This window comes from Cibotium barometz, chromosome 24 (assembly GCF_041138505.1).
Source record: "Cibotium barometz isolate CiBa-2024 chromosome 24, ASM4113850v1, whole genome shotgun sequence".
Lineage (NCBI taxonomy): Eukaryota > Viridiplantae > Streptophyta > Polypodiopsida > Cyatheales > Cibotiaceae > Cibotium > Cibotium barometz.
Window position 1 is genome coordinate 17,087,306 of NC_141069.1, and position 18,806 is coordinate 17,106,111.

The following is an 18,806-nucleotide window of genomic DNA, read 5'->3' on the forward strand; positions in this document are numbered from 1 at the left end:
AAACTCCTGGTTCCTCAGGTTTCTATCGAATAGGTTGTTGCAAGACTATTTTCCGATCTTGTATGGTGAATTTCTTGAAGTTTGAGGGGATATTTGTGGTATCCTCTTCTTCCTTTGAGTCATCACTCATGGAAAACCATGCTGCTTTTAGCATTCTCTTCCGTTCTTGCACTAGAGCTTTACGCTCCACTCTCGTCATGGTGCTTTGTTCAGTCTTGACTGAATGCACTAAAGCCTTAGATTTTAGCTTCGGTTTCCGTTTCCTCTTCTTCTTTGGGTTGTCACTCTTCCTTCTCGTTTAGCTTTTGCACTAATTGAAAGCCGTATCTCCATTTCATCTCGTCTTTGATGCAATCATCAGCTCCCAAGTAGTACAAGTACTCGTTCTTACCGACAAAGGTTGGAGGTGGAATAAAGTCCTCTTTATCCACATCTTCTCTTTCTTTTTGTTGTTGTTGTCTCTTTTCCTTGACTTTCTGTTTGCGGAACTTCCGGTGACTCTTGCAAAACTTACGTTTCGGTTTGTCACTAGGAATACTCAGCAAGACTTCTCTGTCCTTTAACAACAATCTTATCTTTTCTAACTCTGATTCAAGGACTATGGCATCGTCTCATCAGAATCCTTCCCATCAGAGGATTCTAAGCATCTATCCTCATCTCCTTCGTCAGCTGAGCTGTACTCAAGAGGGGATACTTCCTCTATAGATACCATATCTCCTAGCAATAATGATTTGTTTGCTTCATACCTAAGGGCTTCTTGAGGTTCCTCTGCATAGATTGGTCTTAGCATTCTTACGGGAATAATGTCATACCCATCTGGATCACAGAACTGTGTTTGCCTTGGCAATGCACAAGTGTCTATGGTAGCTACAACATGGTTCCATTCTAAGGGATCTATCAAGTTCTCAGGAAAAGGTATAGGGATATACGCCTCATCCGTCACACTTCTGTCTATGGTAACATTTCTAGGTTGCAAGTCTCGACAAGATGCTCCACAGATCCATAGATCAGCTCTTCCTTCAGACATAGTTGCTCCCGATGCTTATGAAGAAGCGGAATCAAACTCATCCACAGGAGAGTGCGTCACATCTCGATAAGCATGGTTTTTCAGATTCACCCTCGTGGTTACATTCTCATGTCTGAGGTACAAGTAATTGTAACCCCAGTCTTGAATCATTTTGAATTGGCACATGAATGGCCTTCCTAGGATCACTTTGTAATTTGTGTTCTTGCCAAAGTCTACAATAGCAAAGGTATGTCTGTACTCAATGCCACATGACTTGACTCTAACGTTCTCAAGCAATCCTATGGGACTCTAGATTTTCGTCTACCAATTGCAAACTCATCCTTGTACTTCTAACTGCAGGTTTTTCCCACATTTCCCATATAGTTTTTGTTGCTATACTCACCCCTGCTCTGCTATCTAGAATAGCTATAGATTCAATCTTGTTGATCTCCACAGGAAGCGTAGTATTTCCTTCATCGTCCTCACAATGCTTGCCAACTTTGTTCACAGGAACCGGAATTGTTTGCTTAAGCATTAGCTTAGAAGCCTTTGCCTTCAACAACTCCTTAACCTAGATGTTCTGGTTCCACAAACCTTGCTCAGTTATTTGTGTAGCCACTTCTCCCCACAATCTTGGCCTAAGCTTTAAGAACTCTGCGAGTGGAATGGTACACGTAACTGGTGCTGACATTAAAGCTTGCAAACTCCCTATGTCTCGTTCCTGATGAGGTTGTCGTGTCATTGATGGTACTCACATGATTTGGCTATGTGCCTCGTACAGTCCTAAATATGAGGGCAGTGTCTTGCATGTGAGCTTGTTGCTCTGAGTTGAGACAACAGTCTGAGCATCATCTGGTAGAGATAAAGCATCTAATTCTTGAACCCTTTGATTCGAGAATTCTACTATAGATAACGGTGGTGACATGTCAAAAGATGCTAGATCCTCAACTTGTTTTTGCACCGCTTCCCACATCTCCCTTGCTACTGCTTCCTCTATTTCAGGAATTTCATCTCCAAAATCTGCGGTAGTCAATGGTTTTGACTCGTCTGCATTGGTATGAGGTAAATCATCTCCTTCAGGCATTTTTGGGAAATGTAGAGATACAACTTCACTTCCCTTTTCCATGCTTGGCGTGGCTTCTGGTATCGTCTCTAAGTTAGGCTTCAGAGAAGCAGGTCCTCTTGTGTACATAGGTGGTGGGCCGTCTATTAGAGTCTGAGTATCCCTAATCAACTGCTTATGGATAGCCAAGTTGATTGTCTCTTCACGAGGGTTGGGATATTCTTGCAGCTTCTTAGGCAGCTCGGTCAGAGCTGTGATCCTACTATTATACGCTTGAAGCGCTGCATCTAAAGGCTCATACACCTTGTCCACAAGGACTGATCCTCCTGAGCTTTCCTCAGACTCGGATGCTCTTCCCTTTTGCTCATTTTGAGTTTTCTCTCCGATTTGTTTCGTTTTCAACATTCCTTCTAGCTCTTTTGGGATAGAGTTTCCTCCATCAGAGCTCTTCTGCTCCTTCGACTTCTTACTCCCCTTGCTGCGTGGTTTACGTCGAATTGATTTCTTTCTCTCTTTTCCATCTTTGGATAGAACCTTAATCTCAAAGGGTTTCTCAACAACCTCTTTGACATTCTTTTGCGCTTGGGCTCTAGTCACTACTCTTAGCGACACTAGTTCGTTCTCCTCCTCAGATGTCATGGGTGATGGAATCACTTCAACATAGTTGAGGGGTGCTTTAGCTTTTTGTGCTGCCGGATCCGCAGGCTTCAACAAGCAATCCTCAGATGTCGTGGGTGATGGAATCACTTTAACATAGTTGAGGGGTGCTTTAGCTTTTTGTGCTGCCGGATCCGCAGGCTTCAACAAGAAATCCTTTGGTAGATGGTCAATGCTACACCCTTGGCAAAACCTCTCTATAGGTGGAAACGTAGATGTTGTGCCTATGTTAGCTAAGAGGGGTCGTTTCTTGTTTGGACATTCTCTCGCCCAATGTGGTCCACCACATTCGTAGCATGGTCCTGTTTGTTGCGTGGGGTATAGCCTCTTTGTAGGACATGGTCCTGGATAACCTTGAGTCTTGGTTGGCTGAGATCCTATAAGCATCAAAGAGCTTGGGTCTCCATTAAAGTCATGAACTAGGCTTGGTCTGGTTGGGTTCTCAAAGTAGGGTTCGACAAGAGGATGCTCCATTTCGATGTAGCATGGTTGAGAGCTAACCATCACCATTCCTAATTCAGGATTCTCATATTCCACATATCTAAAGGAAGCTGTGCCAGGTGGAGAAGGTTGAGCTCCTAGCACCGGCCGTGCTTGCTCTTGAGCAACTAAGGTTCTCTCATGGTTCACAACTTGCTGTCTAGGTGCAGAGTTGGCTGCTTGTTCCCTTTGTATCCTTGCAATGTGATTGCAGTCCGAAGTCACATGTGTGTAGTTCCATTTACAAAGCTGGCAGCACTTCTTTGTTGGTTGATTGCCAACCAATGGTGAGAAGGTTGGGCACTGCTCGGTTTTATGGCTACCTCCACATCCTCCACAGACATAGGGGCCTGTAGGTACAGTATGCATGTATGATGGTTGGGGTCGGTAGGAAGGTCTGTAGTATTGCCCCATCTTTTTCAATACTATCTCGGCAATCTGATCTGGATTAACTAGTGGCACACTAGAGTTAGAGCCCTTCCCAGAGCTACGTTTATCGTCTGGATGACTATCTTGGTTTCCCATGCCAGTCATGTCAAAGTTGTCATTGTAATCCATGGCATCCATGCAACACACACTCATTCAAGATGACATGCTTCTTTGTGTACAAGTGAGCGTGAAGCATCTTGTTTCGTAAGCCTTCCGGGAAGATAGAAATTAATCTTCCTTGGCTTGGCTTCCCATCGTCAGGGCATCGATTGATGTACTTCTTTAGCCTATTTATGCAATCTCGCACCGATTCTTGATCTTTTTGCTTAAAGGCGTAAATTTGAGCTACCGCATTGTGCTTAATTTCCATTTTTGAAAACGCAGCTATAAAGCTCTTTTCCAGCCCATCGAAAGATCGCTTTAACTCAGGCTCTAAAGTCTGAAACCATGATAAAGACTTACTCTCTAGCGTCAAGCCAAATCCTTCGATTTGTGTATGCATATCCGTGACTTGCTCTGCATGTATAGCTTGCTTAAAAGCTGTTATATGGTCATATGGGTCACCGGATCCGTCATACTTCTTGACAAGCTTTTGCAGTGCAGATGGTCTCACTTTTCTAGAATATTCATCGTCATGTCCCCTATATGAGTCTCGGCCTCTAAATCTAGGCTCTTCAAATGTCAGTTCACTTGGTCTATGGGATTCTCTTGGAGGTACATATCCACTTGCTCGTGGTCTTTCTTCTCCCCTAGATTCTCTAATAGCCCCGGGTCTCCTCGTAGGATCAATCATTGAAAGACTGGTCCTTTAGCAGTTGTTCGTATGGAAGGTGTTGGTCGAGCCACACTTGGGGTTCTAGCCCATGGTAGTGCTAGTGTTTCTCCTCGAAAGGCAGATTCATCTGGACGTGCCGTGTCTAAGGTAGACACCTCAGTAAAAAGGGGCCTTCCTTTTCATGTCATTTCCCTAACCTCTGGCCATTCAAGGGTTCTAAAGTCGTTCCCCCATCTATCATGAACACGCTTAGTGAAACCTTCTAGATGCTCTACAGTTATTGTATGCGTGACTGGAAGCTCTAAGCTCGAGTGCTTAGTGGTTGCATAGTAGGTTTCTACCACATCCCTATACACCTCTTTAATTGGGTCATCCTGATAGATTTTAACTACTGGAATTTCTTTTACTATGTCCCATGGGTTTTTCTTGGTCTCTTTTTCTTTTCCCATTCTTTCTCTATGCTCCCAATTCCTGTCGGAAAACAATTCTTCAAGTAAAGAAATGGGCGTACCAGGTCTGCGCGATGATCCTGGCACATTTGGGTCCGATGGAAGCTCCTTCTTCTGCTTTGCTTGTGCGCTAGGTTGAAGTACACCCAAAGCATCCACTTGTTCAGGATTTTTGGTGACTCGTAGCGTACTCCATTTCTACCCATGTACATATCATGGAGACCTTTTTCTAATGAAATGCAAGGGATAATTAGAGGGGTAAATTGAGGGGACTGAGGAAAAGACACAACAAAGAGGTAGGTGGAGTGAACTTCTAAACCATCTTCATAAAAAAAGACAGATTGGAAAGCTGTCAGAAAATGAGATTTTTTCGTATATGAAATGTCAGGAAGAGCTAAAGGGAGAGGATGAGAATTGTTCAAGGCAAGGAGACAATAGGCAGAAATGGTAACTGTTTAGCAATAAGAGGAATCTTTGTAGGTATCTATTTAAGTTACTTGAAGGGAAGGACACTAAGGAGGTGATGGGGAGAATTCTGGATGAGAATGGCAAAGAGATGGAGGGTATAGACTCCCCCATCACCAAGGAGGTGATGGGGAGAATTCTGGATGAGAATGGCCAAGAGATGGAGGGTATAGAATTGATTGCTGAAAAGTGGGTGAACTTTTTAAGAGCTACTCCTAGCATGAAAGAGGACTGGTCTACCAAAAGCTTTAAAGCTGAGAGTAAGTTGCTTGAATTAATAAGTAATAGCATAGACACTGACAAAGCTAGATGGCTAGAAAGAGATATTGGAGTGGATGAATGCTGGGACACCTTAAACAAATTGGGAAAGGAAAAGTCACCTGGATGGGATGGGTTGTCTGTAGAATTTTTCATAGCTTTCAGGCCTTCTCTAAAGGATCTAGTTGGGAGAGTATGTAGAGATGCTTTTAGAATAGGGAACTTGGATAAAGATCTTAAGGAGGGGCTGATAACGCTCATTCCTAAGCAAGCAACCTGTGAAAGGATTAATCATTGGAGACCCATGACTCTAGTCACTATCATCTATAAGATCTTGGCTAAGGTAATCGCTATGAGGATTACCCTTGTGTTGCAGAGGATTGTCTCTAAAAGACAATATGGATTTATAAAAGACAGATCTATATATGATAACATATATGCTGCAATGTTGGGCAGAGATTTGGCTCAGAGGACTAATCAGAAATGCATCCTTATGTAGCTGGACTTAGAGAAAGCCTATGACAACAGAATACATTGGGCCTTTGTAGCTAGGGTTATGGAAAAACTTGGCTTTGGCATGAGGATGGAAACTTGCATCTATACCCTTACATTTGGAGCTCATTCTAAAATTCTTTGTAATGGCATAATTGTTGATGTAGATGTGACCAACAAACAACTTACAGACTAGGCCTTGGACAGGTTTAATTTGAAATTGAAGAAATGGGAAGGAATCAGAGTTTCTTTCCATGATAGAGCGACCTTATGCAATGCAGTACTAAATTTCTTACATTATGTTTTTGTGCCCTGTGCTAGACTTTGGCAAAGGACATTGCAGAGGATAATTAAACCCATAAGACAATTCTTATGGAGAAATGGTAATTCTAATAAGAAGACTTTAGCCTGGTGGCTTGGGACAGATTGTCTGTTCCCAAAGAGGAGGGCGGGTTTGGCATTCTACATTTGCCCTCTCACACTAAGGCAAGGATGGCACTGTTGCTCCCTAACTGTCTGCATTAGGAGAAAGTGTGGACAAAAATGTTGAGAGAATTAGTTGAAAATGCTAGGGTATATTATGAAGGTTAATGGCATGATCTGGAGGACTGGAAAGATAAGATATTCTCTTATGCTCCTCTGAAGGTTACAAGCTCTTCTCTAGCCAAAATGCTGTGTACCAACTTGAAAGAGATATTGGAGTTAATGCTCTGGGATGGCTGTGCTGCTAGAGTCACAGGGAATTCTTTACAAGGCTTGGGTATTTGGTGGTCACATAAGTTTAGCCCTCCCCTAGCTCTGGAGGATCCTAAACTTAGCTAAAAGCTTGAACAACAAAGGTCTCAAGAGTTTGTCTGACTACTGGGCTCCTACTGGGATAGGGCCTTACTGGGATGGAAGGACCTTGGTCAAATAGTTGAGGAGTTTGATCTAAATTCCAGGGAGGGACGTTTGGTTAGAGTAGTGCTGGATGAGGTCCAGAAAAGCTAGTATTCTACTGCTTTTGATGAGTCCTATTGGCTAAACGACTGGGTATGGTATAATGGGGCTAAATTGGATAAAGGGACTACTAAAGACTTGTATAGGGATTTAAGAAGGACTGAGGAGAATGTGATGTATTGTAATAGGATTTGGAGAACAAGTTTGGGGCCCAACACTTGGAGGAAAAGATGGAAAATGATCTAGAAACTGGAAATTTCTACTAAAGATCAGATCTTTCTTTGAGGGTTTGTATGGGTGCCCTTCCTCTGGGGAGTAAACTGGTGTAAAGGAACTTCACTAATGGGTGTTGCCCTAGATGCAAAACAGCTTTGGAAGATGAAAAACATGCCTTTTAGGATTTCCCTACTATCAGAAGCACTTGGACCAGAGTTAGTAGATTGGTATTATAACTGTATTGGTGTGCAGGCTCACTGGGGGGGACTAGGTATTCGCGAGATGGAAAAACAATGAGGAGATTGTGGATGATATTTTTAACATAATTAGATTCTATTGTTTGTGGGAAATATGGAATACCAAAAATTGTATCTTATTTTAGAAAACAGGTGATACAAGGTTGGATACTACCGGTTTGATGTATAAATGTGTACATATGTGTTGGTTTATACTTTTAGTCAATAAACTGAATAAAGAAGGGATGTTACAGATTATTCATGTTTTGCACGCTGCCATGTCTTGACACTACTTGGAAGAGGATCCCTTCAAGCATACTAGGCTGAGCCTATCCTTGTTGATGTGTATTCAGGTCATCTCTGTGCAGAAGCCAAGGTGCAGAGACCAGTCACGTTTAGGTCCCCAAGGACCAGAAGATGGTACAGGAAAGTGAAACAAATCAAATATACTTATGTAGCCTTCATTGAAAATCCAACACGTGCAAGACCTGTGGTCAAAGTATGGTCAAGGAAGGGGGATGTTTTTGAGGATCAGTCATCCAAAGGATGTATTACTGAGGCTCTGATGGAAGCATGCATTCAGCTGGGGTTTTTGACTTCCTTGGAAAACTCTTCTTTTTGTATTTGAAGATGGGAGATGGGATATGATTTGTAACATGTTGAATGGGGTTTGAGGGTTGTCAAGTTGTTATTTGAGATGTAACTGCCTTTTGGTATATTAATACATATCTATATTGGTTTAAAAAGAAGGAATTATAATATATATCGGTCGAGTACAAGGGTAGCTATGGCAGGGGGAGGGTCAGCGTTCAACTTTTGGGATTTGAAAGGCAAAAGGAATGGGAGAGAAGAAGAGTAGGTGATTCCATGGTCTTCTAGAACTTGGTACCTAGAGTACGCCTGAATAATAAAAGTAGTAATCGTATCGACCACAAAGACCCCCCCCCCCCCCAAAAAAAAAAGTAGGTGATTCCATGGTCTTCTAGAACTTGGTACCTAGAGTACGCCTGAATAATAAAAGTAGTAATCGTATCGACCACAAAGACCCCCCCCCCCCCAAAAAAAAAAAGAAAAAGAAAAAGTAATCGTATCGATCCCGAATCCCGATAGCATTGTGCAGGCGCTGCTGAAAGTCTTAAATCGAAGTGGCGTGCCCTGCGGGTTTTTCTTCTTGTAATTGGACGCTCATGGGTGCCGTGGCGGAAAGGAATGGGGTCCACGAGGACTTTTGTGGATATCACAAATGGAATGGAGTTGCAACTCTTGCAGTATAAAAGCAGGTGGGCTGGATCCCCGTGTAACTCTCTATCTCTCTCTCTTTCTTGTTTAATTTGAGCTAATAATTGTTAATAATTATTAGCAATATTCCTGCACAGCAGTTAGTTAACTCTCCCGGCAATGGCGATCGAGGTGTTCAGCGACAAGGTGGAGTGCAAGGTGTCGGCCAAGAGGCTGTGGCGCGGGGCCTTCGAGGACGCCCATAACTGCCTGCCCAAGGCTCTGCCGCAGGTGATCGCGGGCGTGGAGTACGCGGGCAGCGGCTTCCAGCCGGGCTCGCTGAGAACCATCCACTTCCACAAGAGTATGCATGCAGGCTGGTCGATGAATGAATTGATTTATTTAAATAAGCAGCTTCGCGCTAGCTGCATAATGAATTGAATCATTGTAAATTAGATAATACTGATGACAGTTTTCATGGCTCCTCGCAGGCCACGCTGAGCACATTGCGCGAGAGAAGCACCCGGAGCACGTGGTGCTGCACATCAAGGAGAGGCTGGAGGAGGTGGACCACCAGGCCCTCAAGCTGAAGGTGGAGGTGGTGGAAGGGGGCTTCCTGGGCGTCCTGGTGAAGCACTACAAGTACACCGTGAAGGTGAAGGAAGGGGCGCACCCCGGCACATGCGTGGTGCACTGGTCCTTCGAATATGAGGCCCTGTCCGAGAAGCACCAGCCCCACGTCCCTGCGGCGCTTAAGGAGGTGGTGCCCCTCAGCTTCACTGGAGTGGAAGCATACCTGCTCGCCCACGGCGACTTATACACGGAGTGAATCTTGGAGCTGGCCCCCCTCTCTCTACCTAGGCAAATGGTTGTTTAAATACGAAGGCTTCTCATGAGGTCGGCTGCTCTTGAGCAAACGATTGAGCGAACGGGAGGGACTACCATCTTGGTTTTTTGGGCGCTGCCGTTTTTGTATTTCTTCATCGAGGGGGAAACAATAATAAAAAAGAGGTTTATATACATATGTGTTTTACTAATTTTTGTGTAATGTTAAAGCTCTAATACTTAACATGTAATGTAGGATGCATTGCTAGGAATGCTTGTGTGGAATTTATATTTGGAAGCTTGCTATTATATCACGAGGTCATTCAATAACTTGTTTGCAAAAGTATTTACTAGTTTAAAAAACTTAACATTGTTTTGGCATGACAAATTGAGATAGGGTGCAATGAACCTATCAAGTGCATGTGTATGTCTGAGCTAGTGGGTCTGATAGTGGAACCAAAGCATTTGCAAGCTTATGTGGGTACTCTTCAATATATTACACTTAAAAAATCTAGATAAAGTTGTAAACTTCTACCTATCTATATGAAGAAATTATTGCTTCTATTGAAGAAATGTTGAGCCATCATGCATGTAATATTTTATAGCCAAAATGTAAATGTGATTCCTCTAGAGATGTTCAAAAAAAAAATGAACAAAGGTGATTTTTATTCTCATCATAAGATAATAAATGTACAAAGGTCCAAGAGATTAAAAGGACCCATCATATAAAATATTACAATAGATGTTAGTCTAATATCAAAACAAGGAATGCATGTTAGGAGACCATGAGACATAGGTGGGAAGTCCCTATTCTAATTCTCAAACTCCTCTATGCATAGGTGGGAAGTCCCTATTCTAATTCTCAAACTCCTCTATCCTACGTGGCAATATGGGGTGTTTACATTAACAATGCATTGCATTAGCTACACTACGCTTGCTCGCATGTCACTCTTCCCCACTTGATCAGAGGGCTATAGCTCTACCCACAACATTGGGAGGATAATGTTGCATTGCGTAGATTTTCAGGGACGTAGAGTCATGCACAACATTAGATAGACGAAACTTTTTCTTTTTCTATTTTCCGGCTCAGCTCTTGGAGTGATGTTTTGGGGTCCTACATGTATGAATCATCTCCATACACTACACACAAACCTCCATGCATTTCTCCACATATTAGATTCTGTCTAAATGGTGTAGACCGTCGACAATGACATTTGATCATTGATTCTCCATTGATCTTCACCATCGGCCATTGTTTAAAAAATCATGGCTTTATGAGAAAATCTCTTTCAATAAGTCCTATCACTATAAACATTAGGACATTTTGGAGGTCATTTATAGGGCCTTGTAAGAAATTCACCAATTTCTAATTTCTCTCTCTAGAAAATGTGTATAAAATAAATAAAAACTAAATTTCAAGATGTAAAAGTTCTATTCTTTCTTTTAAGAACATTTGGAAGCTTGTCATAAAGTCCGTGTACCTCATGTCTATACCCTCTCTATACCCCACATTGCATTTATGATGTGAGAGATGTGGAATTGACGGCGCGAAACACGGGCACACATCACTAGAAGAACGCAGGTATTTGATATTGGCAGCATTGAACTCGAGCACGCTTAGTAAACTCTCGCTGAGGGAATGGGGCCAAGTTAAAAAATTATAATAAACATGGCCACCTACGGCATCAATAAATCCCTCACATGCACATGGATAGGTCATGAGCTCCTTAAGCTAGGGGTCTAGGGTTCAAATCCCAGCTGGGCCAAGAGCCGTAGGATAGCCCGAGTTTCATATATCTTTTTCCATTTCAACACACACACACACATGTATACATGCATGCATCCAAACAAATGTGAACTTTGAATGAAATAAATCACTTTCAAAACTTAAGTTTTGGAATGTAAGGGAAGAGTAAAAAGGAAGTAAGTGTTACAAATAAAACACTTTCCTCTTGATAGCCATTTGGTGCACATAGGGGTGCATAAGTTGCTTTAGAATATTCTTGTAGCTTCCAATGGCTATCTTTTACACACGCACACACACACACCGACCCACCCACCCACACACACACACACCCACCCAAACACACAAACTTATAGTGATGTAGGGTGTGTGTGTGTGTGTGTGTGTGTGTGAAAGATAGCCATGTCTGCTAAAAAGACTAAGTGGATAGAGAAGATGAATGAGGAAGATGATGAGAGGGAAAGTTTATTTTGTGTGCTAAATGTTCTAGCAAAGAAGAAAACTTGAAAGAAAGTATGATGAATTGTGTGTGTGTGTGTGTGTGTGTGTGTGTGTGTGTGCGTGTGTGTATGTTTGTGTGTGTGCATGTACACACACACACACACACACACACACACACACACACACACACACACACACACATACTCTGAATTCTAGTGCCGTTTGGCATGATATTTAGACCTTAACAATGTTGGAACGTAGTATGCACGCTAAATGGCTATGGACCATCGGCTTTGTATCTTGTGCTCCTGTAGAGTTGCTTTAGAATATTCTTATAGCTCAAAATGGCTATCTTATACACACATACACACACACACACACCAACTTATAGTGATGTAGGTGTGTCTGTGTGGGTGATTGTGTGTGTGTGTGTGTGTGTGAAAGAAAACCATGTGTGTGCTAAAATGGCTAAGGGGATAGAGAAGAATACTTTATGCGCTCCACAGGGGTGCATGAGTTGCTTTAGAATACTTTATGCACTCCAAATGGCACTCTTTCACATAAACACAAAAACACACACATTTTTTATGTATTTTAAAAGGTTTTATGTGTGGGTATTTATGTGTGTGTGTGTGTGTGTGTGTGTGTGTGTGTGTGAGAGAGAGAGAGAGAGAGAGAGAGAGAGAGAGTGTAGAGCCTTTTGGCGCTCATAGGAGATCACAAATTCTACATAACCTCCTTATCGCGTGCCAAATGGCCATCTAAGTCTTGCCTTGTGTATATGTGCATATATGTATCTGTGAGATGGTGCATGTGTGTGTGTGTGTGTGTGCGCGCATGAGAGAGAGAGAGAGAGAACTTCAGTCTCTCTCTCTCTCTCTCTCTCTCTCTCTCTCTCTCTCTCTCTCTCTCTCTCTCGATCTCTCTCGATCTGCCTCCCTCTCTCTTTCTCTCTCTCTCCACTAACACTAGAAACTAGCTTTGAAAAAAAAATAGTAGTTTCTATTTTCGGCTAAACGTTAAACCTCAACCGTACGATCGGCATATCACCACACGTGTACGGTCTCGAAAGACATGCCCAACAAATCAATTTTTGAGTTTCAATTCGATGATACCATGTGTCGAACGGTACTCACACACGTGTAAATCCAAGGTCTATTTTGCTTAACTAAACTCGTGTTTGCTGTGAGTTTATTGCTTCATCTACTTTAGTAAGCTTATAGGTACATTTAAATCCAAAAACTCCCACATGCACACCCATAGCCATCTGGCGCATATTCTTAAGTGGACAAGTTAGCACCAAGGGGGGATGTTGGAAAGGGGTGCCTGCATGTAGTTAAGTGCACTCGTGTAGTGATAGTACTTGGATGGGTGACCTCCTGGGAAGTTTTTCCCTCATTACATTTTAACATCATAGCCATTTAGCACACATAAGTGTTTTGATTCTCCTTTCTCTCTTATATCGCTCCAAATGGCTATCATAGCCATTTCAATCGTATTGGTGCTTTGATTCTCCTTACTCTCCCTTGTATGGCTCCAAATGACTATCATAGCCATTTCAAGCACATTGGTGCTTTGATTCTCCTTAGTCTCCCTTGCACATAAGGTGTTTTGGCATTTTTTCTAAGAGAAGGATTTTTGCATTTTTTTATACTACTAGTTGCAAAAGAGGAGGAGGGAGCATTTTGGTTGTTGAGGTTCATAGGTACTTGCTCAATTGCAGGATGGGAATAGGATACATGGCAAGTGTACACGTTCATTGGGTAAAGGTAGGTCCCAGTGGAGCAGCACTTTGGAGCAGATGATTGACATCAAATTGTGCTTTGGTATGATGAGTTGTGGATGGTTGGTTCCACCTGGACAAGTGACTGGTTGGTTTGGAGGCTTGCTAGCTGGGGGTGTCAGGTTTTGGCAGGAGAGATTTCTTGAGCTCAATGGCATAGTTAACACCAAAGAGCTTACAAGATGTTGCCATGTGATTGGGTAGGGGTGTGTGAGTAGTAGTCCCATCACGTGAATGGAGAGTTATGGATACAGGTTTTAAAGGTCAGGTGCGACAGAATTGTCAGCTACAGTGTTGGAGGTATGTTTCTTCCACTTGGAGTGTTAACAGGATAGAGAGGCATTCCTGGAATGAGGGATACATGGAGATCCGAAAACCTTCTATCTGGAGATTGGTGCTCAACAAGCTCATAGTTGGAGGCTTGAGTACTAGCTGATGTAAACATTGTGGGACTCTAGGGTGTCTACAGGGGGTGCTAAACAGGGAGACAGTTTAGCAGTGTTCTCTAAGGAGCAGATTTTTTTTCTTGGAGAGGTAGATAGTTAGATGACGTCCTTTTTTGGGATGAAGAGGGAGCAAATTGTGTGACAGGTGTGATGATATAGATTGGGTTGGAGATATGGACATCTAGTGGTTCATTTTTTGGATTTTGCTTAACTTCTAGATTGGAATAGTTTCTTGGAATAAGTACAGAGGCAGGAGTAGATCTACTTCTCGACTTGCTTTGGAGTTTTCCTTTTTTCCAACTCTCCTTGGACCAGTTTCTCTCCCAAGATCTAAGAGGGGGTGTTAGCATTATTCATCTCTTGGTAGTGTGTCCAAATTGAGTATCAAGGGTGCCCAGATTTATCCTGGGTAGCACCATATTTTTCCTTCTGGTCAGGGCCCTTGGTTGTAGGGTTTGCCACCCATTTTCACATGTTTATTATTAGCTACTCATGAGTCCTTTTTAGATCAAGTCGGCCAGCTCCTGTAGGGGCTATAAAGGCCAGGCTCTTATCTCATTTATAGATACTTTGACATGGGCTTCAGTTCCTTCCTTACAGGAGTAGTTGTTCATCATGCCCTCACCTACCGGGACCACCCCTTGCATAGGGATGTTTGTATCATTGCTTCTTCATCATTATGCAGATTCATTTCTTTCTCTGTGTGCCTATGTCTCACGCTTTCCGCTGTGCACTTTGACATGTGCATATGCTATTGTCACTTTTATTCCAGCACATTTTGGAGGCTCATGGCCCCTACTTTGCAAATCACGGAAGCTTAGCTATTTGGTTGACCCAAGGCATGGAGCAGTCACATTGGCAAGCTTGTTGTGGGTTTTAGAAGGCTACCTCTCATGGTGGTGGAATCCATGAAGTCAGTGCATTGAGATAATTACTCATGTCGTGGTATAGGAGGATTGGAGTTAGGATAGAGTAGAAAAAAGAAGCCAAAGCCAATAGAACACAATGAATTCACGGGGCTTAATGCTTTAAATATTGAAAATTCTAAATCAATGACTTCAGTAAAATTTTGATTTGTTTCAATTTATGCTTCTCTATCACCTCCCAAGGATACTTTCAAACTTTTAGACACTAAAAACATGGCCATAATAGAGCTGAATCAAAAAAGGCCATACTCCAGAAGTGTCATTGTATTATATAAAAAAGTGATGCTTTTACAACGATGGATAGGATTCTACTACTACTCTTGATCCTACCTAGCATCCTCTGGTGCTTGAAGCTTTTGCCTCTTTCTAGATGGCTTGGCATCATCTTGTTATCATAGAACTGGTGGAACTCTTGGTCTTTTGAATCTAAGAAGCTTCCTTTTGCCATATTCACTTAACATCTTGGGATCCCTGATTCCACATGTTAATCCATATGTGGTGTAGGCTAAGTACTATTTTCTCCTTAGATAATACACTTTGGGGCCTCGCCCGAAGGTTTGCACCACTACCTGCTTCTTTAGATGCATGATTTTATCTACATTTCACATGACAGGGAATCCCCCAGGATATCTAGATAATGTTTTGATTGCAAATAATGGGAATTTAGCTTTGTCCTTTGAGAACATTTTGTGGAAGATAATGACCTCTGGAAATTTAAGCCGGTTAATGTACTCGCCCAGTTATCCATAAGCCAACAAACCAAATGCACTATCTAGTAGCTTCATCACAATATTGAAAATTATTTTAATCATACCTTCTGATTCTCATCTTTAGTAAATCATTTGTCCATAAGTTGATTGATGACTTGGCATCTTGGATAGTTGAAGACTCCTCTTCCCTTTACGGACTATTTAGTCTTTGTTAAACATCTTGAAATTCCTCTTCACTAGGAAGGTTGGCTTCATAGTGACTAGCATCCTTATACATCATTGATAATATCTGAGCAAAAGTATGGTACTCACTGTCCTTGACATTTGAATCCAATAGAAGATACTTATCCACACTTGGATTGACAACAACGAAATCATCTTCTTCTTCAAGATTATGTGCGATGATGGTGAGATAGTAGTCCTCCCTGATGTTAAACAAAGCTTGAATATCTATTAGGAGGACATATTGGTGGTCACCTATTGGAAACATAGGGAGAGATAAGGTTGGAACGTGCCCTATTTCCACTACCACACCAGGCTCCTCGTGAGCAGCTATAACAACTGGGGTGCCTTCTCTTCTGAGGGCATCAATATCAAACTGCTTACCTAGTTCCCTCTCCGAGGCAAAGTCAATCTCCTCTAAAACCTAGTGAACCTCATCATCTTCTGCTCTTAAAGGTTCCTCTGACCTTTCCTCATCTCCTTATGTTAAACCTTTCTCATCCTCAAGCAACAAATGCAAATAGCAAATAAACCAATATAACACAATATGGGGGTTTCAATTTGTTGGAACTCTTTTCATCGCATTGTAGTGCATTGAATCCAAATATGTTGTTGCGTTTGTTTGATTTTTAATGCAACGCAACACTATTTACTGGTTTGAATATGTTGTTTGTTTGCATATAGCATTGTATTTGGGCTAATTTTTCATGTTTGAGTTTGCTTCATTATTGATTCAATACAACGTGATATGGAACATTTTACGTGTTGGATGTCCTCTTATCGCGTTGTAGTGAATTTTATCGAACATGTTTTCATTGTTTGTCACTTGACCCTTTTTTGCATGTCAGAGCTCCTTTGTTTGTGAATGTAGTACAATTTGATATGGGGGATTCAGTGTGTTCTTATCGCGTTGTAGTGATTTTTGTTAAAAATTTATCCTTAGTAGTCCTTTAAGTCTATTTTGCGTGTTGTAGTTCCTTTGATTGTTAATGCAGTACATTGCAATATGGGGGATTCAATGTGTTTGAAGTACTTTCATTGCATTGTAGTGAGTTTTATTAAAAAACTATCCTTCATGGTCCTTTAGGCCTATTTTACGTATTGGAGGTCATTTCATTGTTAATGCAGTACAATGCGATATGGGGGATTCAGTGTGTGTTTGAAATCCTCTTATTGCATTTATAGTGAGTTTTGTTCAAAAATTATCCTTAGTGGTTCTTTAAGCCTATTTTGCGTGTTGGAGTTCCTTTGATTGTGAATGCAGTACAACATGATATGGGGTATTCAGTGTGTCAGAAGTCCTCTTATCGCATTGTAGTGAGTTTTGTTCAAAATTTCTTCTTATTGTTCCTTTGAGCCGATTTTATGTGTTGGAGTTTCCTTTAACAACACGAATTTAATACAACACATATGTTTGTTTTCTACATATCACGTTGTAGTGATATTTATCCAAAAATTTTCCTACTTAGTCATTTGAGCCATCCGTCTAAAACTTTTATAGACGGTGGGACACAAAGAAGACATTGAGGGTCTCCTCATCTAAGGATCCCAAAATAGGGTAGAAATCTCAGAAAGATAGACCAAGGAAGAATATTTCCAGCCTTCGCTCAATGAGGACTCGAGGATACGAGAGCAGCAAAGCTCCATCTTACGTGAGCTGCGAAAGGTGCAAAGGCACATGTAGTGTGCCATTCCAAAGCTTCCATTCTAACGCCTTGTCAGATCTATTTGTGAAAGGAACTATTATAATGTGCATTGGCAGGCCTTGGCATTGGGGTGCTTGCATAAGGCTAGATGTAAGACTTTATAGGGCCACAACAATTAAGACTCTAATTAACAATATTATGCCATGAGAGCTTGATATGCCATATGCATTAGTGCCCCTCCACAATGGCCAAGACCAATGCCGCTGCCGCAAGACAATATCCACAAACGCCGCCACAAGTGATAGGGAGTGGATTCACCTTGGAGATTCGTCGTCTCCTCAGAGGGAGCAAGCACAGCAAGAGCACTCCCCTGCACAACAAGAGCAGGCTTCCCATACCAGACAATAATATTATGCATCATGTTGAAAATACAAGTGAATAGGGTGTGTTGTGTGCGGGAACAAGCCCTTGGTTAGAGGCTGTAAAAGAGGATGTATAAATGTGAAAGAACCTGTGAAAAGGTGAGAAGAATCTACTGGGAGAGAATAAAGGGTAGCATGAGAAGATATAGGAAGTGTGGAGATATTCTGGGAAGTGTGGAGATATTCTAGGAAAAGTGAAGAGGTGGAGATAATCAGGGAAAAGAGGTGGAGTGAAGCATAGAGAAATCAATGGGATTTGATGCTTGATGTAAACTCTATAAATTGAGGCATTGCCCTAATGAGAATTTGCTGGTTTTTGAGTATCCATGCCTACATTAATCTATTTGCTAATTACATCTTAATTATTTACTAATCACTTTATTGATGATGTTGATTCTAGTGTTTGATCCACCATAGCACATCACAATGCTCAAATTTCAACATGGTATCAGAGCCATACTAATTTGTGAGCCCATTATCTTGCTAATTATTTTGCTAATTAGGATTAGTAGAAAATTATAATTTTTCCTCTTTTTTCAACTCACCTCTGTACCCCCAGCTGGTGGAGGAGCTCTAGCTCCTTGCATACTCAATCATTGGCCAAACCCTTCTAGCCCAAGGTAGCTAACCCAAAGGGGCTCCAACCTATGCAATCAAAAGCGCAAACCGCCCACGCTAGCTCTCAATTTTCGCAGATTTGCAGGCGTCGATTTTTTGAGGGGAATTTGAGATCTTCTCTTCCACAAGTCAAATCAGTCTAATTCCTCTTAGCCCCGAGGGTTTTCAAGCATGCTCTACAAGCTGGTGAAGACAGAATTTAATTTCATCAAGTCTACAGTGAGATCCAAGCTCTTCATCAAATCTGCAAGTGACTTTGGTAAAACAGAGATTAAGCTTTTAATATTTGGTCAAATCTTCTGTTTCTTGGCTTAATCCTCTACTAGACTCATTGCTATTG

General features: G+C 41.8%; 1 protein-coding gene across 1 annotated transcript; it reads left to right on the forward strand.

Annotated features, from left to right (window-relative positions):
* Positions 1-8,771: 8,771 nt before the first annotated feature.
* Positions 8,772-9,673, forward strand: LOC147624954 (major pollen allergen Bet v 1-D/H-like). Its single transcript, XM_086818898.1, has 2 exons — positions 8,772-9,047; positions 9,175-9,673. Exons 1-2 carry the CDS (start codon positions 8,864-8,866, stop codon positions 9,510-9,512), a joined length of 522 nt encoding a protein of 173 aa, XP_086675024.1. The 5' UTR covers positions 8,772-8,863; the 3' UTR covers positions 9,513-9,673.
* Positions 9,674-18,806: the final 9,133 nt, after the last annotated feature.

What these genes read in the sequence shown, in the direction of transcription:
- LOC147624954 (XM_086818898.1), top strand. Translation starts at nt 8,864, where the DNA reads ATGGCGATCGAGGTGTTCAGCGACAAGGTGGAGTGCAAGGTGTCGGCC. An exon ending in AACCATCCACTTCCACAAGA is followed by an intron (nt 9,048 to 9,174) that starts GTATGCATGCAG and finishes GGCTCCTCGCAG; the next exon opens with GCCACGCTGAGCACATTGCG.